At 39.6% G+C, this 23,196-nt stretch overlaps 1 protein-coding gene across 2 annotated transcripts; it reads left to right on the forward strand.

Moving 5' to 3' along the window:
- Positions 1-568: 568 nt before the first annotated feature.
- On the forward strand, positions 569-22,837 carry slc5a6a (solute carrier family 5 member 6a). 2 transcript variants are annotated; one of them, XM_037086272.1, is made up of 18 exons: positions 569-707; positions 8,075-8,179; positions 9,400-9,625; positions 9,796-10,017; positions 10,470-10,535; positions 12,958-13,009; positions 13,181-13,248; positions 13,582-13,736; positions 13,864-14,004; positions 14,818-14,947; positions 15,055-15,143; positions 16,192-16,304; positions 16,439-16,506; positions 16,697-16,783; positions 16,931-17,106; positions 17,236-17,339; positions 17,881-18,002; positions 18,090-22,837. In XM_037086272.1, the coding sequence occupies exons 3-18, from the start codon at positions 9,500-9,502 to the stop codon at positions 18,282-18,284; spliced, it is 1,914 nt and encodes a 637-aa protein (XP_036942167.1). In that variant the 5' UTR covers positions 569-707; positions 8,075-8,179; positions 9,400-9,499; the 3' UTR covers positions 18,285-22,837. The 2 variants fall into 2 exon arrangements, with proteins under 2 accessions (XP_036942167.1, XP_036942166.1); XM_037086271.1 differs by lacking the exon at positions 569-707 and adding an exon at positions 1,359-1,512.
- Positions 22,838-23,196: the final 359 nt, after the last annotated feature.

The raw sequence follows: 23,196 nt of genomic DNA on the forward strand, positions 1-23,196 counted from the left end.
TCATTGAGGGGAACTATTCTTCCACTTGTCTCAGTTATTTTATATGTAAAACACGGTAAGGAGTTTATATTGATGGCCCATGCGTGGAGCTCAATCGACAGACAGATGATAATGGATGAAATTTAGCTGCAGTCTAAAGAAAAGAGAGAGACAGACCTCACGGAGTTCTTTGCCAATAGCTGCACTGTAACTGGTTAATACATGGCAGTGCCAATGTTTTTTTACTGTCATAGACAGTGGGACAGCGGTGCACATCTGTCCAGGCTTCAGCGGAGTTTATTGAATCACTAATCACGCAACCTTGTGAAGACGTGTTTCTCTTGACAGATTTCTTGCAGGTTGTTCAGGAGAAACCACCCAAATGATTAGCTTTGTTGTTAATAATACAGCTATTTTCGGGATTATAAGAAGCAAATGGTAACGTTTATACAGCCTCATCCCTGTGGCGTTACACCGGTGTCACTGTTGATTCAATGAGACACATCATGAGTCACCAGCTGGAGGAGGGAGAAGAGATGTGGTCACCTATTTGCAGCTGCGCTGACACGACTGCGCACTGAGAGAAATGGAGGATGTCGTCGGCAGAGCCTCCAGAATGTCACTGATGTTTTCCCTAAAGACAAGCGTGTGAATATGTGTCATTGGCCGGATGGAGGATATTCCTTTCAAAATGTACTCGCATTTGCTGGCGACGTTAAAAAGAACAGGTAAGACAAGACATATGTGTATGTGTTATGTGGGGAGAGTTGAGCATTACACTGTATAATCACAGCTACAAAATCAATCAGTGGCCATTGCCATGGTGATTGATTACCATGATGACGATGTTCCCTGCTTACAGCGGAGGTTACAGGCTGGCGTCATGATAAACGGGGAGCCGGGTCCTTTTCCTCCTGAAGTCATTCTGTTTTCACAACACAGCCCGATCATCGGCATAGCCGGAGTCATTTCGACAGTTAAACGGTCACTAGGCTTATGTGTCACCTTCAATAATGACACCGATTCATTCCGCTTCTAATGAAAACGTGTGCTCCCAAATCACTATCATTTATTTCAGACTGCCGAAGCTTATCTCGTGTTTTCCTTCGTCGTGTCGGAGAGGTCGAAATTATAGGGATTTGAGAACAAAATTGACACAATTCTCAAATAATGACTAAACGTGTATAATTACAACAGCAGTACAACATACAGTGACTGTCTTGTTTTAGTCTCGCATGAGAGGATAAACATAATCACCAATACTAACCACATTTATTGGACGGACCATGTACGTATTTTTAAAATTAAATGATTCAAACTATGGAGGTGTGACAAAGCTGTTTAAGAGCGCCCAAAACACGTTTTTTTCTATAGTGTGTGTAAATTACTACTTTACGAGGAACACGTAAACGCACCACCCAATGTAATGTCAAGGAGAGTGGGCGGTCTGTCAGCGGCTGACCCCGCGGACTCACTCTGCTGAGGGATGCATCGCGGCTACAGTCTGTTTTTGGCAGCAGGGAGTGATCAAAGGTAAGCCCACAGCTAGGTACTCAATTCAAACGGTATCCACGTGTAAAGATGACGCGTTGTATGCGTGTCGATGTCAGCCAGGTTGTAAGTTTGAAGTTGGTGTTCGCGGTAGCAGAATAAAGTTTGTGTTATTGGCCAAACAGGACCATGTGGGGCCAGAGGGAACTATCAAACGGGATTATATGCCGGTTCTTTCAGGTTGCCGGTTCTTTAGGCCGTGATAAATAATGCAGATGTATTGGTAGGTCCAGAATAGTTGTGAAGTGTTGTGTCGCTCTGTTGCGTTCACTGCAAAAAGCTGTTCAACCACATTAGCAAACGTAAGCCGGTTTGGCTAGCTCTTTCAGCCGGCAGCTGACATGCATGACTCGTCGTAGCGCGTGGGGACTAATTAGATTTGAAAATAGTTATTTATCAGCGCACACAGCGTGGGAGGACCGTGGTCGAGACTCCTTTTGAAGCTGAACTTTTCGTTCATCAAACATTTCGGATGAATGAGCCCTCACCCTGTCCCGTGTCAACCACCACTTACACATGAAACCTGGCTCTGTGAAGGTGCACTGTGTTGTTTTTGGGGTAGACACTTTCACCAGAAGAGAAAGCTCTAGTCAAATTTTTAGGTTTCTTGTGTGTTGGGGGTTTTTTTTTGGATTTTTTTTCAGGCATTAAAAAAATATGAGTCTCAGTATTCAAGCTGAACTGAAAGGATAGCACAATTTATACTGTGTTACTTTGTTTATCTGTGACGGACCCTGCCACGTTTGTAGCTTGAAACAGTGTTCTGGGACGTATTTCCCTCAGAGAATAGCTTGTTCATTAATTTATGGAAAATGTATATTTTGGAGTATATTAACTAATATTGTAAATATTACAATTCAGAGTTTGAGTGTTTTATCTATGAAATAATGATTGCATCATAACTGAACTATTTGCTGCAATATTCAATACACACACTAACCCTGTCAAAAGAGTGCACAACAATACTCTTGTAGGGTTTATTGATTATAAGTATACTTGGTAGTTTAAGTGAGGAATCCATTTCAGGCGGCATGGTTTCATTTGAACCCTACAGGTGTGAATAAAAGAATTTTCTCAGATCATCTTAAGATGGCTACATTGACCTTCCAGTTATTTGCTATGAGCAAGTATCAGATCCTCTGCAGGCTAATGATTACACACAGGCTTCAAACCGACGCTGTTCCCTTAGTGTTATCAGGTCTTGTCTTAACAATTGTTTCAAAAGACTAACCATGTTTGTCACATTTTGTTCAGCATTATCAGTCTCCAGTGCAACAGCCCATGCATGCTGTTGTCCGTTAGCTCTTTGTCTTTGCTGCATATGAAAACAATTGTGATACCAGATCTTATACCTCTTGTCTAACAGTCTGTGGTGTTGGTAGTTACTTCAAAGAGCAGGCCAGGGTTCAGCTAAAGGTTTAATGATTACTTATTGGCCTTTTGGTTGCTGAGCTACAAGCAGAGCTGGGACAAAATCCAAAGATGGTGACCATGAATAAGAGCTGTGCCTGCAAGGAAGCATGCAGGATGCATTCACTTGCATTATTTATTTTATTTATTTATTTATTTGTAAAATTGGTTGGTAAAATACATGGGGCTCAAACTATAGGATTTGTTTAATTCTGACAAGTCAGCTTTTTTTTTTTTTTTTTTTTTAAAAACAACAAGGTTCAGGTCAAAATGAAGTTTTGAACAAAGCCCCTTATTTTATATGTATTTTGGCTATAAATATTATGATACATTATCTAACTGTTATGGGGAAAAATGCCCCTGACTGCTTGAAATGGAAAAATCAAGGCAGGACAAATTTTTTGATTGTGAGATGTGTCACGATTGTTTACAACCTACTGGCTGGCTAATTGACTGCATAGGAGATGGCCTGGGAAACATATTGTAATTGCCAATACAACCAGTTAGTTTTCATCTTTAAGGTATATTCTTTTATAGGACTGAAAACTACTATTTGAAAACAGTTCGGATGGAATATAAATCCAACCTTCGCTTGTCCATGCAGGTTTTCTAGATTGGGTGGATGACTGAAAAGATCCACTGGTACTATGTAGACAACTGCCATTGTTGTTCCCCTATTAAGGAAAATATTCAGGCTAGGTATCAGATTGGGACTCTGTATCAGCAGATAGCTAATACTAAAGGACTCGGATCGGATTGGTAGAGCAGGCGTCCCATGTACAGAGTACAGTAGAAATTTGTGTTTTGCCTTGAACCACCCAGATACCTTTTATATAAAACATTGTCATCATTCTGTGGTCTGTCCAGTGCAGCTGCAGATATTCCCATGCACCACCTGCTCTGTCACCATCAAACAGCAGCTCTTTTATTTTCCACCATTTACACACCAGACTGGGATGTGGGGAAGACTGTTGCCAGCAGCTCTGCTCAGACACCCTCATGTAATGTATAATTATTGTCCCTGTGTTGCCAGGCAACCAGGGCCCCCCGACCTCCTTGTGTGTTTTGTGATGCTCATGACACCACCATATTTTTTATTTTTCCCTTTGTGTGGTTGGAGAAAAGACCAGAGTCAGAGATGAGTAACAGAAATGAACATTAACCCAGTTCAGCTGATGAAGCATTGATTGATTTAAGAGTCTGGGACATTGTTATTAGGCCTGTCACCATTGATATGTTTATCCACTCACCTTTTATATATCAACTTTTGCTGACCTCAATATTGCAGATTGTTTACATTTGTGTTTGTTTACAGAAGAATCTCACCAATGTTTTAGCTAGCATGATGTCAGAATAACCAGCAGGGTTTTGCCACTCAACTTATGATCTCAGGCATGCCTCTGCCAGAGTTAAAAAAATAATGTTTTAAACTGGTTTATAATGCCTAACTGAGTGAATACACATGATATTACAATCCACTGTGGTTTCTGTCATTCATGCTGTGAGTCTGATCACCAGTAGGGCCACTGCAATGTCAGGCTGTCTTTCTCCAAAATTTGAGTCAGTTTCAACTGAAAAAGTTAGCCAGAATGGCCAGAATGAGAAGACCTGCGTTTTTTGCAGCACCACCTGAGTTGATCTGAATGTAGCCCAAGACTTTCATGCAGCACTTTAGCATTTCTTCACTGTTTATGTATTGTTTTGGTTGAGTTGCTGTTGTTTTCATTTTATTTAAGATGATCTGTATGTATTTGTTCACATTCCAATTCAAATGTGTGAATATCAAGAATTCAAAGTGAAATGCTCTTTGAAAGGATGTGCTTGCATTATTAAGCTGTTACATCATCATTACATCAGTGCCAGAAAATGGTCTTTGAATGATCACTGATCACAGATATTCCTAGGACAATATAATGTCCTACAAAAAAGTAATTTTCATGACAGTTCTACTTGCGATAACATTGGATGTGAGTAATAAATGTGTTGCCTGTTTTGTACACTGTTGCGATGGAAGTGCATAGCTCAAGCGAAATGGGCCTCGGCCAACTGGTGCAGAAGCAAATTGCTTGCTGTGAGTCATGTTTCTTTGTATTGAACGTGCCTAAGTATTGGCTCAGACGATGGCCTGTGTCCTCACTTTTGACCTAAGCCCATCATCCTTTGGGGCCAACTTCCATGGGTTCTGTGGTACGCCGGCTCCAAGTTGTGCGGGGGGGCTTGGCCCCCGTTCACAACTGCTTGCATTTCTAGTTATATTTGAAATTGTTGAAGAGAAAGGGATGTGGTATTCCTTCTTGGTTAAAAAAAATATAAAACTTGCAACACCCAAATGTATTGCACAGTACGAGACCAATACACACTCCCAGTGGTGGGTGGTCTTGGCTACATTACCAACACTGTGGTGAGACAGACCTGGTAATAATATAAGCAAAAGTTTCTGTTTCAGTGGTGGTGGACCTTTGAAATGGGTAAACTTTGTGTTTGCCATTGGTTTGGTTTTTCATTGTCATGTAGAGCAGCTTCATTCTCAAGGTGTACTTTTCAATAAATTAACTGTTACAAAAAACTAACAAACAAAATATTTACACACTTCAGTTGACTTGAGTTAAACCAACAACAAATGCACAACAGATCTCATACCATGTTCCCTCTCTGGAGATACTAAACAGTACGATAAAAATCTTCGTAACGCTACTCCGTTCATCCATCTTCTGCCGGTATTAGACAGAGCGCACTGTAAAGCTTGCGAACATAGCCGAGTAACGCCTGGAATTTTCTTTCAAAATAAAATTTCTATTTCAAAATGAAATGTCAAAAATACATACAAATACAAAAAACTGATCAAATCAAAGGCAACACAAAGAATACTAAAATAGAGTCCTTTACAGGCTGTCTGTAAATGTTTCTGAAACAGCAGACCAACATAGGTAGACTTTAAATATTGATTTAGTGATGGATATTTATAATGAGTGAATCTTCAAATTGAAACTGTGTCCTAACTTCAGCAAGTACTGCTTTTGTATGGAACCAGTTGCTTCTGTTCCCAACCAGTCAACCTCAAGTACATTAAAGGTAGCAAGCAGTAATGAGTTGGATTTAATAGGGTCATATGTCTCTGCAAGTCCTTGATCAAACCAACACTAGTATCACAGAGACAGGCCTGTCAGTACAGAACACTGCTGAACACACGCAAGAGCATTATCTCTGTCTCACATGAAATTCCTTGCAGATTTGTTCTTTGCTACAGAGACGAAGTTTGCTACCGAGACAAAGTTTTCTGACATGTGGCGCCCCTAGCATTTGCCTACACTGCCTATGCCCAGGGCCGGCTCTGAGCTAATGAGTGGCTGGCTAGAGGATTCTGACCTCTTTCCCATATCTGTGTTAAAGTACAGGCTATACTTTACTGTCACTCACTCACTCCAAGTCCATCTCTGTGGAGAGGGGGCTGGGTTGTTCTGCTTCATCAAGACTTAACATAATAATTTAGTCTTTATCTGATAACCTCTGAAAAATTTAAAAAAAAACTTTCTCGCAGGATATGATGAGACTGCAGTAGGTGGGTCTCAGACCCTCCCCTGGAAGAACATTTTCCACAGTTTCAAGGTTAATGCATCAGTGTGGTGCACTTCAGAAAAATCAAGAGGCTATGCTATAAATAAGATGAATATGAATAAGAAACTGTAGAAAATATGATATGTAAAAATAATGTACTATAACTTTGACTCGACTGCCTGGTAATCCAGTAGTCCAGTCCTTCCAGTTCACAATACTATACAGCTTTGGTTACATCATTTAAAGATAAGCCCATAGGTTATATTCAAAAGTCAATATGAATCGATTGCTTGAGTCTTTTATTAGTTCAGTTGTAACTGAATCTTTACTGAGTGAATGAATAATGGATTGGATGGTCATGTTTTAAAATGTGCCACAGTGAGGAGTACCATCGAAACTATACGTTGTCTGTCTGAGGTTACTGCTAGAAACTGAAAATGAGTTCCATGCTCGGGCACATGACGGCATGTTCCCGTGCCAACATGGTTGTCTTTTGTATGAGTTGCAGATTGACTGACTGGGATTGAAAGAGCTTTTTGCTGGAGCAAAAACACAACGTTGGAGATGTTTAATGCTATTCTGAAAGGGGAAATATTTTAAGATCATTATGAAACTACGGTGGTGCACATTAGACTACCGGAGTCTGGGTAATTAATCGGATACCCTGTGAGGCAAGTAAAGATTCAGTCAGAGAAGTACATTTTCTGACCCACTTGTGCGACTGAAAGAATGTTAGTGATGAACCCCGTGGTTACAATTCTTAAATAATTTTTGGTATATCACTTTTTTTTTTTTTTTTTAAATCAGGCTTCATTAAGCTGGTAGTGGTTGGACTGTAGGAAATATGTTTCCAATATGAAGGGTAAAAAACAATTTAACAAAAAAGTAACGGTTATACTTTCCTTAGATGAATTCACAACATGGTCATACCCATAGGCTTTGACACACAGGCACACATACTTCTGTTGTGTACTCCCACTCAGCTAATTTCTCATCAACACACGACCGTGTCTTTTGAAGGTAATTGAACTGGACTGCAGCTATTCAGTATCCCCTCTTTTCTCCCCATCACACTTTCTTTTCCCATGCTGTACCTTAAATATCATTTTGTAATCCACCAATGCCACCCACCTCAGCTGGAAACGAAAGGGGGGAAAAAAAGTTTTTTCCCATCATTTCATTTGCCCACCTCTCTGCAGTCAGCTGCTCCTTTGCTCCTCCTGCTCATGACTTTAGTTGCAGACTGCAGTACAACACACTGTGAAAGAGAATATGGTCTTGTGTGTAGTGGAATGGGAGCATTTCATAAGAACACAGCAAGGAGCTGAAAACAAAACGTGTTCCCTGAAATGAAAATGTCAAAGAACAGGCTTATGTATCTCTTGTGAAAACATACCTCAGGATTGGGTGTTGTTTGGCGAAAATTATCTGAACCCAAAAGAAAAGAAACAGCAGTGTTTGGAAAATATTGCGGCACAGGTATTGTATCATTTGTAACAATATTATGATGGGTTATTTTTCTCATGCATGTCATTCATGTGGTAAATGATGTTGCCAAATTTCTCCTTTGCCTCCACAGTGACTGTGATTGGCAGTTGGCAGTGATAGAGATACTCCTCTCCAGTGAACCTTAAGTCTGAGTGGCCAGTGTGTGTGTGAGCCAGCCAACAGCTGCCTGATCTCAGTAAGTTCTTTACAGTTTTCCTTTTTGTAGCTTTTTCCGTCATATTCAAGTGTGAGGAGTGTTTTTCAACTTGGAAATTGCATTGAGTAATTATGAGATTTTCTGTACAGCCGTAATTCTAACACACAACAAAAGTGGTCCTTAATTATACCAGTTGAGAGCAGATTGTAATAGTAAAGTGTGTTACTGTGAAGGAAGAGGGAAATGTGTACTTCTATTTCTCACTCTCATCCAAATTGCTTCTCAAACTGAATCTTTTAAATACAGTAGAGTATTTGTAATTGTTTAAAACAATTGCTGCAATGTTTTAAAGTTAATTTGGGGGATTTATTTACACAGTAAACCAGTTTTTTAATTAGAGACTGTGGGGTCATTCTGCCCTGATACGGATTGTCCATACACATGAATCAGACCTGTACGGTGTGTGTACTTATGTGTATTTAGAATATTAAATGACATTTTATAGACAAGACAAATACCGTGGTGGCTTTGCTACAAGAAAATCACTTGTTTCAGATAAGATATACTTTTGTACGAAGTGTTTTGTACAATGTCACTCTTTTATTTCTTCACAGTCTTTGATCCATTCATGAAGCTGCTCTGTAACACATAGCGACATAGTTTCTTATTGACGTTTCCTGCTTGAACAACACAGTCCTTCTTGCACTCTCTGTCTCATCTCTTATGCAACTTTGTTTTTTCAGAATTAATGAGGGTTTTTCATGGTGTTTAAAAAAGAAGACAGTTAAATAGTTTATAAACTAGTGTGTGAGGCAGGGGTTTTCCACACGCAAATTAACAAAATTAAACATTGTGATTTGTTTTATAGACTGCTTGGAAGCTTAGCTAATCTTATAGTAATTAAATCCCCATCTCTAAGCTATCCAGCGTATAATTTACACACTCCACCTAGCCACCACCACCCTGGTGTGATCCTGCTATTGCAATTACAAGTGGCAGTCATTCATTTAAAACAATGCTCTTAATTAGGTTTTATTACTAAAAAAAAGTTTTGGTCTAGAGAAGAATATATTTCTTCTCTCCTGCTTGGTGTTTTGAAAATGTTTGTTACAAAATAGAAAGAAATATGTCTTTATGTATTCAGCATAAGATGGAGAGATTCTGCTATGATTGCGTGTCACGGCACAGTCCTGCATTTCCTCCTGGTCTCAGTGGACCCCCTCCTCACTTACTTTCCCTGCTTGTTCTTCTTCCTCCAGCTCTGTGAGTCTCCCTATGGGTGAAGCACCTATTCTGACGTTGTGATCAGGCCCAGAGGCCGTGCTTCCAACAGCCTTTATCCCCACGTCCAGTATCGTAATGGGGGAGGTAGTCCAAATGCACTTCACCACGGTGGACTATGTCATCTTTGCCTTGCTGTTGGTGGCCTCAACTGGCATCGGCCTCTTTTATGCCTTCTCTGGTGGGCGCCAGCGCACGACACAGGTAGACTTTTGGGTTTAGACAAAATAAAGATTTAATTTCCATTTAATTCCTGAGAGTACTAATCTTAGATTCATTCTTAAGGGTTAAATCCAAACTCAATTTAAAATGAATAAATAAATAAAATTAAAAAAAGATTAAAAGAAATGTTTGACACCAACTATATGTTATAGGAGTTCCTGATGGCTGACCGCTCCATGAGCTGCCTGCCAGTGTCCCTGTCGCTGCTGGCCACTTTCCAGTCGGCTGTTGCTATCCTTGGTGCTCCGTCTGAGGTGTACACCTTTGGGACTCAGTACTGGTTCTTGGGCTGCTCTTACTTTTTGGGCCTTCTCATCCCAGCTCATGTTTTCATACCAGTCTTCTACAGACTGCGGCTGTCTAGCGCATATGAGGTACACACAGTATGCACACATAGTTTGATGTGACTGTGCCATTATGGTAGATTGTTCATTTTTCTTAACTGTAATATCCTTTTTTCTGATTTTCACTCGGTCAACACTGTTGCCTTTCTCAAGTATGATCTCAGATAAGAGGACAGATAAGAATGTTAACCTCTGTGTGTCCTGTTAATGTTCAACAGAAATAAATGTCCTTTTCTCAGGACTGAGCATCTTTAAAGGGTCTTTATCTGCAGTCAGACTTTTCATGAACCTCTATGACAGTGCTGTAATAATGTACTGTGAACAAACAATGAGTTGACTAAATAATGTGAACCTAAACTGCTCATGAGAATAAACATCCTTAGCACTGCATATTACAGAATGACTCTGACATGATATTTTAATCAGCCTTTTGATTTTGTTTTTTCTTTTTCTTCCCCTTGGACATTCCCTCCCCTCAACAGTATCTGGAGCTGCGCTTCAACAAGACAGTTCGCATATGTGGAACAGTGACATTCATCTTTCAGATGGTATCTTTGTTATACTTTCTTTGTACATTAGTGTTTATTAGTTAACAGCTCAGCCAAGGCCTTAAGTGTTTACACCCCATGCTGTCAGGAGTACAGTGTCTCCTCCATGTGTAGATACACACTTCTGTCTGTGCAGTCAGCCAGTGTAGTTTGGTAGAAAGAAAGTGGTACCTCTCTGAAACTGCTCCCAGAAAGATCAATGGATTATCTTCAGTCATGATTTATGTTGTAAGCACTTTGAGCACCGCAAGCCAGGAGCCATCTAGTTCCATTATATTGTATCTCAACAGCCAATATCTCCAAAACTCAGTAAATCACACCAAACAATCTATATGGATACATAGCACTATAAGTAGGAGGAAATGTTGTGTGCTGAGGTATTCCTTTAATTGTTTGACAGAGAAAATTATGTGGAAAATTTGTATTGCAAGTAGTCGGTGACTCGAGTCACTAGTGAGACGGTAAGACATTAAGTAAAAACGTATCTACAATAAACTGCAAAAACAAGCCAATGAATCAAGTTTATTGGGAAGCAGTGCTTCGTTATAAATGGGACAAATCTCAACCCCTGTCAGTTTGATATTTTTATCCTTATTAATATTTAATATTTTTTTGTCTCAAGATCTCACCAGTTATTTGATTAGAAATCAACAAAACATTTTTGTCTATGGAGTCATGGGCAGGTGTGCAACAGCAGTTGACTTTTTAGAAATAACATTCATTGGCCAGTTTTATTGCAGCCTGACTGAAACTTTGGCCCTAGAAAGGTTATATTGACCCTCTTAAAATGTGTTTTATGATTTATGTTTCGTTTTTATGAGGTTAACGGCTTCTATACTTTCTCCAATAAAAGCAGTCAGTGTTAAGTAATGTCATCTGCTCATTACTTAATAAAAACAGATCAGTGCAACAGTGAATTCTGAATGATGGTGGATCCCTCAAATGGCTGACACCCGTATTTGGGAGTTAAAAAAAAATCTGACAACTGATAAATCAGATTGAAGAATCATATTTTCTGTCAAAATTAACACTGTTTATAATGGACACTGTCAAGAGCTGACCAATGCATCTGCTATTGGTTGCAGTGGGAACTCTCAACGTAACGTAGGTAAATTCAGTGTAAAAACAGTGTGTGTGTGTGTGTGTAACCTTAATGTGCTTAGTCATAATCTTAACGGACAGGACAAGTAGGCATACCAGAGAATGAATTGGGAACATGTGCGTGCATCTACAACTAATTTTCATTTTCCATCTAGCAGATTCAGGAAGATCAGTAAGCACGTTGCATTCTCTGTCACAAAGACAACGGATTTGTCTTCAAAATAAGAGCTTTACATTGCACCCCATTGGAGTTTAAAACTGGGTTCTTAGCAGGGGGGATTAATTTGAAAGTAGCAACTTGTACAACAACAAGCGGACAACGAAGACAGCCACAGAAGTGTGAAACAGAAGTGCTCAGGAAGAAGGTGCAGGTCATAGCATCAACACACTGTAGCCAGCACCTTTCTTCCAAGCAGAGAGACAGCAACTTTTTCAAAACCTCTCATCTTGTCAAAACACACTCTTTAAGAGCTTGCGTTTTTTCATTCTGCGGCAGATTGCACTATTAAAGTTGTGCTGTTGTACATTTCATGAGAGAAGTTATCAGTCTCATTTCTTATATTGCATAATGTGACCATGTAGAGATAGATACTTATTATACATTCATACTGTCTTTTTTTCTCAAAATGCATTAGATTGATGCTTTTAAATATGAAATATTAAAAATGTTCTTCCTGTCAAGGTCACCAATGCATTTCACTAGGCATGATTCCCTATTATCCCACACAAAGCAACATTACAGGACCACTCAAAAGTAATGTGGTAACTTGTACTGACTTTGGCAACTTGTCGTAAGAGGGGGGGAAAAAAAATTAAGCGGCATTGTCCTGTCAGTCCTACCGACTCTGACACATTGCTGCACGAAAATGGCTTCTGTCCCCGGCAGCAAAGCCAGGTGGGGGTGATTATGTGACGCAATTCAAAGCGCAAATCTTCAGCCATCCTAACCAAGACTTCAGTGAACTTTCCCCCAGAGTGACAGAGTCACACATAATTTATATAAAACCAGTCATATTCTTCGCACTTTATTAGGAAAAACAAAAGTGTTAACATCGGCGTCGATATGCCAACTTTTGGCCAAAAATGATTATTCTCAGAATGGCTGTAATTGGTTGATAATATAACTGGCAGATTAATTGGTCTGGTCCTAATACTAGGGTCAACCCTATTTTTCTGAAAACGTTGATGCTTCTGATGTCACAGGTTTTATAGTAGAGTATAATCTGACACGTTGGTCTGTTATCGCCAAATCGTGACCGGAGATCAGTTCTGCTTTGGTGAGTCAGCCTATCCTGCAATATTTTTATCTTTTCCTCTGCAGGTCATTTATATGGGGGTGGTCCTGTATGCTCCAGCCTTAGCACTCAATGCTGGTAAGAGTAGCACATTTTACAACAGGACCCCATCACACCACATCTTACACCAACAGGAGCCCACAGTTCTTCATTGTATTAAGTACAGTGCCAATTGTAGGTGTATATAGTTGACCTGTGTAACTGAGTAACCTGTTTGTTTATTAACCCTCTCGCTCAATTTGCTTGCAGTGACAGGTTTTGACCTATGGGGAGCAGTGCTGGCCATGGGATTGGTGAGCACTTTATACACTGCTCTGGTGAGTCCCTTAACTTCTCCAGTTCATTTCACAAAAACAAACTTTTTTCTTCATCAGATTTTAACAGCACTCGGGAGGTTCCATAAGTAGACAACAAGGGGTCATTTCAACCCTGGACAACAAAACATCCACCTGAAATTGACTGGAAATATTCCCAAAAACCTTGTTATCACTTTTTCTTTCATCCTCATCTCAGTTATTTGTAGGAACAATTAATGTTACTCATTTGATCTGTTGTCAGTATGTGAAGGCGGATCCATGCACAACTTATAGATATGTTTTAATGTTGAATACGATGGAACTGAAAATAAATCCCTTACACCTATGTTCCAGGGGGGTCTGAAGGCGGTGATCTGGACTGATGTGTTCCAGACGGTGGTGATGTTTGCAGGCCAGACCGCAGTCATCGTGGTTGGGGCCAGCCAGGCAGGAGGCATGGGAGAGGTGTGGAGGAAAGCAGTTAATGGCAGCCGCATTGCTGGTCTAGAGTAAGAAGTAGTAATAATTGATACTTTTACATGTTGTAATTGGTATTGGCAGAGAATGTTGCTAAGTAACCCTTTTTGAAATCAGTACTTCATTGTTCATATTGTTTTCATTTTTTTTCCTGTGTAGCCTGAACCCCGACCCTCTGGAGCGCCACACCTTCTGGACACTTGGTGTTGGGGGAGTCTTCCTGATGCTGGCTCTGTACGGGGTCAACCAGGCCCAGGTCCAGAGATACCTCAGTTCTCGCACAGAGAAAGAGGCCATCATGTGAGTGCCACCAATGTTTCACAACATGCTTGGCTAAGCATAGCTGTTTTTAAAAGAACATGGTACAGGGATTGTACTGTCAATGATGACCCTTATTGAAGGCCCCATATTGTTGCAAGGGAGATTATCTTGTCATTTTTTATTAAAGAGATGGTTTCTATACTATGGAAGTATCAAAATGCTCAGAAATACAGAGAAATACATACAGCCTGTATTCAGAAGCTCCCTCTAGGCAGCCATCAGGACTTGTTATGTTTTGTGACTGATATCACAACTATACAGTCACCGCTCTTAGCCATGAACCCAGCAGCAACATGGTTGCAAAAAACCTGCAGCACTGATGCAGAAACACAGTGGGCAGTACCTGCTCAGGCCTGTGTGAGCTGGCCAACCAGAGCACACTGAATACTCCATTTTAGTTCCTGTGTTGTAAAACCCCCTTCGGAAAAGACAGAGGGTGAATAGAGGCAGTGCAGCAATGGACAGTTTGAAGACAAAATGTTTCTTGAACAAAAGCATGTGGAAAATTTTCTTGTGAATTTTCAAGATGGGCATAATATGGTTAAAACACACGTGAAATACTTCAGGCTAATCTGCAGTTGTAATCTTAAAAACAGTTATTAATAGGCTTTTCATTTAATTTCCAAAAACCGTCATAGTTCTTCAGTATTCTACAACATTTGTATTGTTCGTTTGTTACTTTTCATGTTTTCCTCTTTATAATGCTGGCCATCTTGTGCCCATTATTGACAGTGTTTGTAGCTGTGGAAACTTTATTAACCATGTTTGTCCTCACATCTCATGTCCGTCCAGGTCCTGTTATGTAGTTTTCCCGTGCCAGCAGATAGTCTTGTGTTTGGGCTGCTTGATGGGTCTGGTTATGTTTGCTCGCTATGGAGAGGACAGCCCTTTAGACAAGGGCTACGTCCAAACTAATGATCAGGTAAACACTAATTTGCTTTCATGATTCCTCAGATTGTAGTAAATTTACAAAGTTTTTGTTATCCTTTGGTCTGGAGGTGCATCCTAACATTTGATTTGTTTGGGCAGATGGTGCTATACTTTGTGATGGATGTGTTCAGGGATCTGCCCGGGCTCCCAGGACTGTTTGTGGCCTGTCTCTTCAGTGGAGCTCTCAGGTAAAGAGCAGAGTTGGGAGTAAATACTGTTGAATACTTGCATGTTGTTGGTTCACTGTCAGTCAGTAGGTAATGCTTGAGTATTTTATAATCCTTGGCTTCATCCAAGTAAATCCATAAAGAATAAAAAGAACATACCTGCTTGACAGGCTAGATTATTTTATGTGTACTGTTTAAACTTGTCAGGGTGGACAGCAAACTGTAATTTTGTACAGACATGTTGTAGTGATTTTATTTTATGCATTATAATTGATTGTAATTGATTATTTTACCCCCAAAATGATTTCCATAGAACACACTATATTTCAGAAATGCTAGGGAGTGCACTCTGCAATCTCAGAAGCAAGTCTTTGCTTGATATAGCCCTTTTACTTAAGCTTTCAAGCAGCAACTGTGCTGATTCCTATATTCCTATATTCTTATAGCACACTGATGACCAAACCAGGGTGCAATTACTACAAAGTGTACTTGCTGTGTGTTTGTAGTTGCTTTTATAGAAATAAACACACCACAAAGACAGCCACCTTGCTAACTAGCTTTCACATTATGTGCCTGCATGAGAGGAAATACATTTTCATAACACAAGGTGGTGGCAGTCTTTGTCATTTAAAAAAAAAAAACAGACTCAGGAATGCAAATTTAGAAACTGTTATGATAAAGCGGCATTTTTATGACATCAGTCTTGCTAATATAGCCACTTATAAAGAGAACACAAGAACGTGTCTGATAAAAGATGCAAATGGCACTAATGAAGAGGTGGAGGCAAAAACTAAGAAAAAAAAGCCATTAGATGGGTGACGTTATGGATACAACATGGAAACAGGCCCAGGAGGCTTTCCCTTTCCATTCCCATATCTCTTAATAATCTTGGACTGCCACCAACTTCTGGCCTACTAGTGCCAACAGTGCGGGAAACACATCAAGAACTAGGTCCACAGTTGCTCACTGCTGGCCCATTATGAGCCACTGGCTGACCATCAGCCTGGTGTGTCAGGGCCCTAACAGATCCCAGTTATTCATTCAGTCCAACTTTTCTGTCTTCGTCCAGCACCATCTCCTCAGCCTTTAACTCCCTTGCAACAGTTACCATGGAGGACCTGATTAAACCTTATTTTCCAAACATGACTGAAGCTAAAGCCACACTACTGTCCAAGGGACTTGGTAAGACAAGTGCTTTAATTGTTTTCACTTTTCAATGCATTTTGCTTATTTGGGAGGTGTATATAACAGTCAGTTGGCAGTAAGTTGTTCAGATGACCTCTAAATATTTCTTTGTCATCTGCTTGGTCACACAGCTTTGGTCTATGGCCTGGTGTGTCTGGCTATGGCCTACATTGCCTCTCGGATGGGATCTGTGCTGCAGGTAAGGAACTAGTTGCTCATGCTCAAAAAGTGTTTTTAATTGGGAAGATTAGTGTTTTTAATTGGAGCAGTGACACATAAAATGTGTCTACTGTCACTTGTTTAAAAAATCAATTTCATCAGTTCAGCACAGTTAACTTGCCCTCACATTATCAGCACCTCAAGATCATGCTCTGTGTCTGTGTCTTCAGGCAGCCTTCAGTATCTTTGGGATGGTGGGGGGTCCTCTGCTGGGCGTCTTCTGTCTCGGGATGTTCTTTCCCTGGGCAAACCCTACAGTGAGTCTTGTCATTTTATTCTGTCTCCATACTTTTTTCTTTTTTTTTTTTTTTTTTTTTTTTTTTTTTTTTCAAAAGCATAGAGGGCTACACATCTGTTGTGAGTTGAGGCTTAAACAAACCCACCTGTTCTCCTCTCCTCCTCAGGGTGCAGTGGTTGGGTTGGTAGCAGGCCTTGCCATGGCCTTCTGGATCGGCATTGGCAGCTTTGTGATGCGCATGTCTGGTCCCACCCCTTTGCCACCACTCAACGCTACCGCTTTGCCCTTGTTTGATAACATGACCACTAGTCTAATGACCACATTGGTCACAGCCAAGCCAAGGTAATACATGAATCTGAAGAACAGCTATCATAGATACTGTCTGTGTTAGCACCATTATTTAAATGGAAACTTTTGTCATCGCATCAGTCCAAAGTCATCTTTGTCTTGAATCTACCCTCTTGTCTTCAGGCCGATGGGTGTGGAGGCGCTCTACTCGTTGTCCTACTTGTGGTACAGTGCTCACAACTCAACCACTGTGGTGGTGGTGGGACTGATAGTCAGCCTGCTAACAGGTACACACAGTTAAACTTGTCACAACAGCTTCTAAACCAACCATGTCACCCTTACAGTGACCATTATTGCCACTGTGACCATCACACAGAAAATTGTGAAAATAACCTCTAACTGATGCAGAGGAATGATCATTCACAAATCCCTTTGTCCGTCAGAATATCATTTTGATGTCAGTTATATGTGTCAGCAGTTGGCCAGACTTGTTCATTAGACACACAATATGGTCATAAATCGACATTTCTGTATTATAAATCCTTTTTTGATTGGTTCAATGTAATATTCTTCATTTCATGAGGTGTTCAGATTTATGTTCTGGAAGTCTATGCAGATAAGTATTATTTTTAATTAGATAATGCTCATTTGCATGATTAAACATATAATATCAGACACATTTTAACATGGAAAATGTAAGTCATCAAATAGAGAAATTTCATGGTGATATCCAACTGTTCAAAATGTTACCCTATTCACATGTAGTGTCTAGAAAGAAATGATCAAATGTAAAGTGCAGTACTATTCATGTATCTGTCAACATGTCAGGCCCTATGAAGGAGAAGGAACTGACCCCCGGCACAGTGTTCCCAGTTCTGGGCACACTGCTCTTCTTTCTACCTGAGCGCTACAGAGAGAAGCTCTGCTGCATCACTCCTCTGGCCCAAAAGGTAACCTCATATTTACCCTCTGTACTCACTTGTTTCCCACTTTTGTTCATCATAACCTGAGCTCTCAATATTATTCTTGTTGACCAGCCCAAAGAAAACACACAGCCTTATCAGATGGCCACAAAAGACAGCAACGGAGCAGCTCTCTGCAAAGAGGACACAGTCACAGAGGACAAAGAGATGGAGAGTGACAGAGCACTTACAGAGGATGAAGACTTAGAAGCAAGGGTTGTTCCTTCATACCAACTTACAGCTCATACAGTCCAGGAGACGGCCATGTGATCCTTTTTTCTCCTACTCCTACTAACACACACAAGACCAACACATACACACTTTGACCCCCAGCTACTGTATTGTCAGGTTCTTTGGGGGGAGTGTGGTTAGTGATTTGTCATGTCAGTTGAATCTGATTATGGAGAAAGGCTTATGGCCTTGAGTATTTGTGTGGGAAAACTGTGTTTTAGTGTTACCTGCTCACACATTTTTCGCAAGACAACAACAAAAACAAAATAACTGGAACTTTTGCCAGGCTGGAACTGAGCACCCAAATTGCAGCAATCAAAGAAGAAGTTAGTCGATCGTCATTAATAACACACACAGGCCTTATGTCTGTCCAGATGTGTGCAGTTTGAAGATGATGCAGTGGGGAGCTCTCATGCACAATGAGCTATACCACCACGACTGGATCCAGTCCTTCTGTTTGACAAAGTATCAGGTAGTTAAGAGAAATAAGATGTAAATGTGATATTTTTATAGAGAAGACAGAACCTCAGAATCCTAGAATATGTATAAGAGAATATATTATAAAAGAAAAGACTGAAATACAGTGGAGGGTATGACAGGTCTGTGGTATTGTAATAGCGTAGTGTCTTTACATTGCCTTGATTTAATACTTAATGTCTTCTAGCTGCTACAACAGTTGTCTAAATACAGAGTCCACAAAAGCAAAGAGGTGTGTTGAGATGAGAGCAGACATGGCGTCTCACAGTGGCAGTTGAATTAAATGGAGCACATTAAAGTTGTTAACTGACATCACCATGTTCCTGCCAACAGTGCAGAACTGCTGAGTCCCCGTGTGTGTTCTAGTGCTTTCCTTAAAGGGAGTTAATATCATCCACTGGTTCTACGACAGCTCCCTTGCAAGTAACCATCATTCACTTCTCCCAGTATAATACACACTCATTAGTTTACTTGACAGTGAGCAATGAATCAGATTTTGGACATATGGTAATTGTCATTTCACATCATCACTGATGTGTCCGTGACAAACAACTGCCCATTTTTGCATGGTTAATGTCCTAGGTATCGCACTGTGGGATTGTTGGCATGAAATACTTTTTTTTTTTTTTTTTGGTTCTATTGAGTTTTTAAGCAAATTAAAAGGAGTATTGTTAGTCCTAAAACCCAGAAATGAGTTAAAATTTTTGCACTTGCAGTTGCCTCTTATCAAAGTCAGCAGGTTTTTTGTAAGATGGCTGAAATAAGGTCTGTGATCTACATAAACTAAAGAGATTTTCCCTTTTTTTTTCCAGTATATACCCCTCAAGTGAACTTTAACTCTAATTTTAACTAAAATCTGTAGATTTCAGTGTGTATAATATAGTTTAGTGATAAGTTTAATGGTGGTGATGTAGTTATTTGACTGCAATGTTTGTTTCTAAGTTGTTGGTTTTTGTTTGTTTTTTTTACTTCTAGCAATTTCATTTATTCTTCAAAAGTTGTAAATTTGGAGTTCATCTATGAAGATTATCTTGATGAACTTGATGAACTTGTGATTGCCGCAGAGCTCTTCTGCAATGATCCAAGTTCCAAAAGAAAAATTGCACAGGCTTTAGGTTGAGGGAACCAGTGTGGTGCTATCTCTTGGTTGGCCTCCAAAAGTGCATCATCCCTGCAGCGCTCTATTTCACACTCAAGAACACTTCAATAGAATGGCAAACAATAATTCTATTGCACTCTACAGTAATAGGGTGTGATTTCTGAAAGCAGACTCTGTGTTCTGTGGAACTGTGCAATGGTACAAAGAGACCTAACTTGGTGTTCTCTCAGAGGCCCTAAGTTCCATTCCATTTAGGCCATTATAGTTAGTGGTTCCTTCCTGGCCACAGTGAAGGTAATAACAGCAACCAAAGACTTAACCCAAGACAGATCTTAATTCAGCTGAGCGTTGTCATGTGCATTGAAGAAGGCAACATGGAAGTAACAATGATCTGGGTGAGGGTAGTTTGTCTTTAGGCATTTAGTGTAATTGACAGTACACTAAAAGACCAATATGCTGCATTTAAATGAAATGCAATAGACTGTAAAATACTTCCTCCATAAAATCTTTAATCATTTGAGTTTTAGAAAATGGAATGTGTAGTTTTCCATCATATGACATGTTGATCACACAAAGCCCATAAAGTTATAAAGTGCCTCACTGATGAATAGTAATTTTGTTTGCTGGTATCATGTGGGGTATGTTGCCACTGCTCAGACCTTTTGTAAGGTGTCTGGTTTTCATTAGCTTTAGGTTTTACAGCACAGGGTTGGTTGGTTCTATTACATCAGCATGGAAAGCCACATTTCTACATGTGTACCCCTACTCCCATCTCATCTCGCATCATCCCTGAAGAAAGCACAGCGTGGCTCTGAAGCCCTGTTGGACCTTTTGAGATGGACCCATGTGATGTCCAGTAGGAAGGAATTTGATATATATGAAAGTAAAGATGATCATCTCTGGTAATTTTGTACTTAAAACATCTCTGTAAGTGCCCATCTTATTTTATAATTCAGGTTATAATCTGTGCCAGTATGTGACTGATTTGCATAGTAGTGTGTCTAAATATTGTCATGATTTTTGGAATCACTGAATTCTTGATCATCACCATTTAAGCAGCATTTAAGTCATTTCCCATTGTCGTTGAGAGGTGTTGTGTGTACATTGTCTGTCTGTGCTCTGGTCATATTTTGTTATGTGAATTCTTCAGCATTGTTAAACTTGTAAAGGCCAAACCAATCTGACATGTTTCAAAGATACAAAAGTTACCTGCATGTCTTTGAGACAGTCAGTTAATATGCTTTTTTTTTTTTTTAGCAAAACAGACAGCTAGCTCTCGGATGCCTTACTGTTTAAATCAGTTTGCTAGAGTTGTATTTTAAGTACATGCCAGATAATCAAGGTGACCTAGTTTGGCAGCAGAAAAGAAGCAGCTTAGTATGTCTCATTTATTTGAAAAGGATTATGGACTCTTGAGACCACTAGATCCCCTGTTTGATAGAATGTTGAGCTTTTTCAGACCCATGTAAGTCCATTACGAAACCAGCATGTTTGTACCACCAACCTGATACTCAAGAAATACCTCGATTTATCCAAAGCATATAGAATATGAATTTCTTTCATATTTAGTTTTTTGTTTGTTTGTTTCCGAACAGCTGACATGTTTGAGATCATATTTGTATATTTTTCTAATTTCATGTCATGCCTGGGCACATTTCAAGAGCTGAAATGTGGAGTTCTATATGCAAGAACCATGAAATGGTTTTGTCAGGCAGAATTGGGAACGTAGCAGTCCACTCCTAAGATGTGATAGCATTTTTAGCATCCTATGCCTTTAGATAAACAGCTCCTGGTGAAGTGCTACGTCCTATATACTGCCTCCACAGTTGCAAAACATTTTAGTGGTTCCTAGAGTTTTTAAAACTAATTTTTAAATCACATGTGACAATGTGTAATTTATGTGTGATTGCATAGTTCTGAATCCTCCTCCTTCATACCTGAAATTACTTGAAGTGTGTGCCTGTAATGTTTCCTCATTGATGCATTTGAGGGAATGTATAAACTAAGTGCAGAGACAGTATTGATATTATTGCTGTTATGGTAACAGTTCACATTAAAATGACAGAAAAAATGAATTGCTGAATTTTAAATTATTAACTACTCCCCCAAGCTAGTCAAGTTGTGTAGTCCACATATTTCATTTCTGGGGCTTCACTTGAAGGCAGTTGTTCAGGTGAAACAAATCAGTTTTGCTGTGAAGCTCCAGAAATGTTTTGTGGAGACTTCACCTGACTGTCCCTCAACATGGTGAGTAGATGATAACTAAATGTCTATTTTTCAGTGAACTGCTCCTTTTAAAGATGTTCTTTATGAATACAGACTGGGTGAGCAGTGTGATACTAATGGGCACTAACACACTTAATAAAGCACAAAGATGTCAGTCCTCAGTAGTCCTTCTGTTGATAGAATCTGACTGAAGCCATCAGTTGGTGTTAAGTAGCTCAGATGGTGTTCATGAGTCCTGTTGATTTTTATGTATGTATGTACCCTCTAAAAGTGTAATACATGCTTATTCTATTAAGTGGCCTTTAACAGTGAATCAGTTTGGACTGCACAATATTACAGTTTGTGAAAGAGAAGCATGGCACTTAGTAATTTCCTCCAACAATAAATATTGTTCAAAACAATATTTATTGTCCTTGTTCTCCCATCCACAAGAATTCTTTCTAGTATGCATTCCAAAATAAACCATAAGCACTGGAGTCGAGATGACTCCTCTGCTTTGGCTGTGCCTTCATTTTGTGATTCATTTATTTTGTAAACTGTGTCCTGATGTATTGTTTTCATATATAGTCTAGGAAAATGCCATGAAGCTCGGCACCAAACATCTTTCCACAAATGCAACGAACAAGTATGTCCGAATGAAGAAATGAATCCTGTGTGACATGAGCCGATGGGGAGGAGCAGTCCTGTTGGTGGATTGTGAAACAGAACACTTAATTCAGTGAAAAACTCAAGTGACTGCTAAGTTCAACGTACTTGAATGGAGATATTAAAAATTATGATGACAAATTCAGGAACGTGCACTGTTTTGTGTATTTACTTTAAAGTAGACAAAAAGATAAAGAATGTGGTCTGCTTTAGTGCCACCTAGTGGGAAAGATGTTCATGTCCCCTCCTAATGGTTAGGTGTCCAATAACACTATTTAATTATTAAAAGGAGTTGTGGTAATGTACAGTATGTCATTGTTGTTTCCTATATTTATGAATTATGTAATAACTTAAGTTATTGGATTCTAATTTGTGGACCAAGTTTGATTTACCTATCTCTTTCCACGATTCAAGATACATTTAATAGTCTTTATGCAATTCAAGATTGTATAAAGAAAAATGATTGTTGCATGCACACAAAAGGCTATACAGACTAATTAATAA

The sequence above is a fragment of the Acanthopagrus latus genome, chromosome 22 (genome assembly GCF_904848185.1).
Source record: "Acanthopagrus latus isolate v.2019 chromosome 22, fAcaLat1.1, whole genome shotgun sequence".
Taxonomy (NCBI): domain Eukaryota; kingdom Metazoa; phylum Chordata; class Actinopteri; order Spariformes; family Sparidae; genus Acanthopagrus; species Acanthopagrus latus.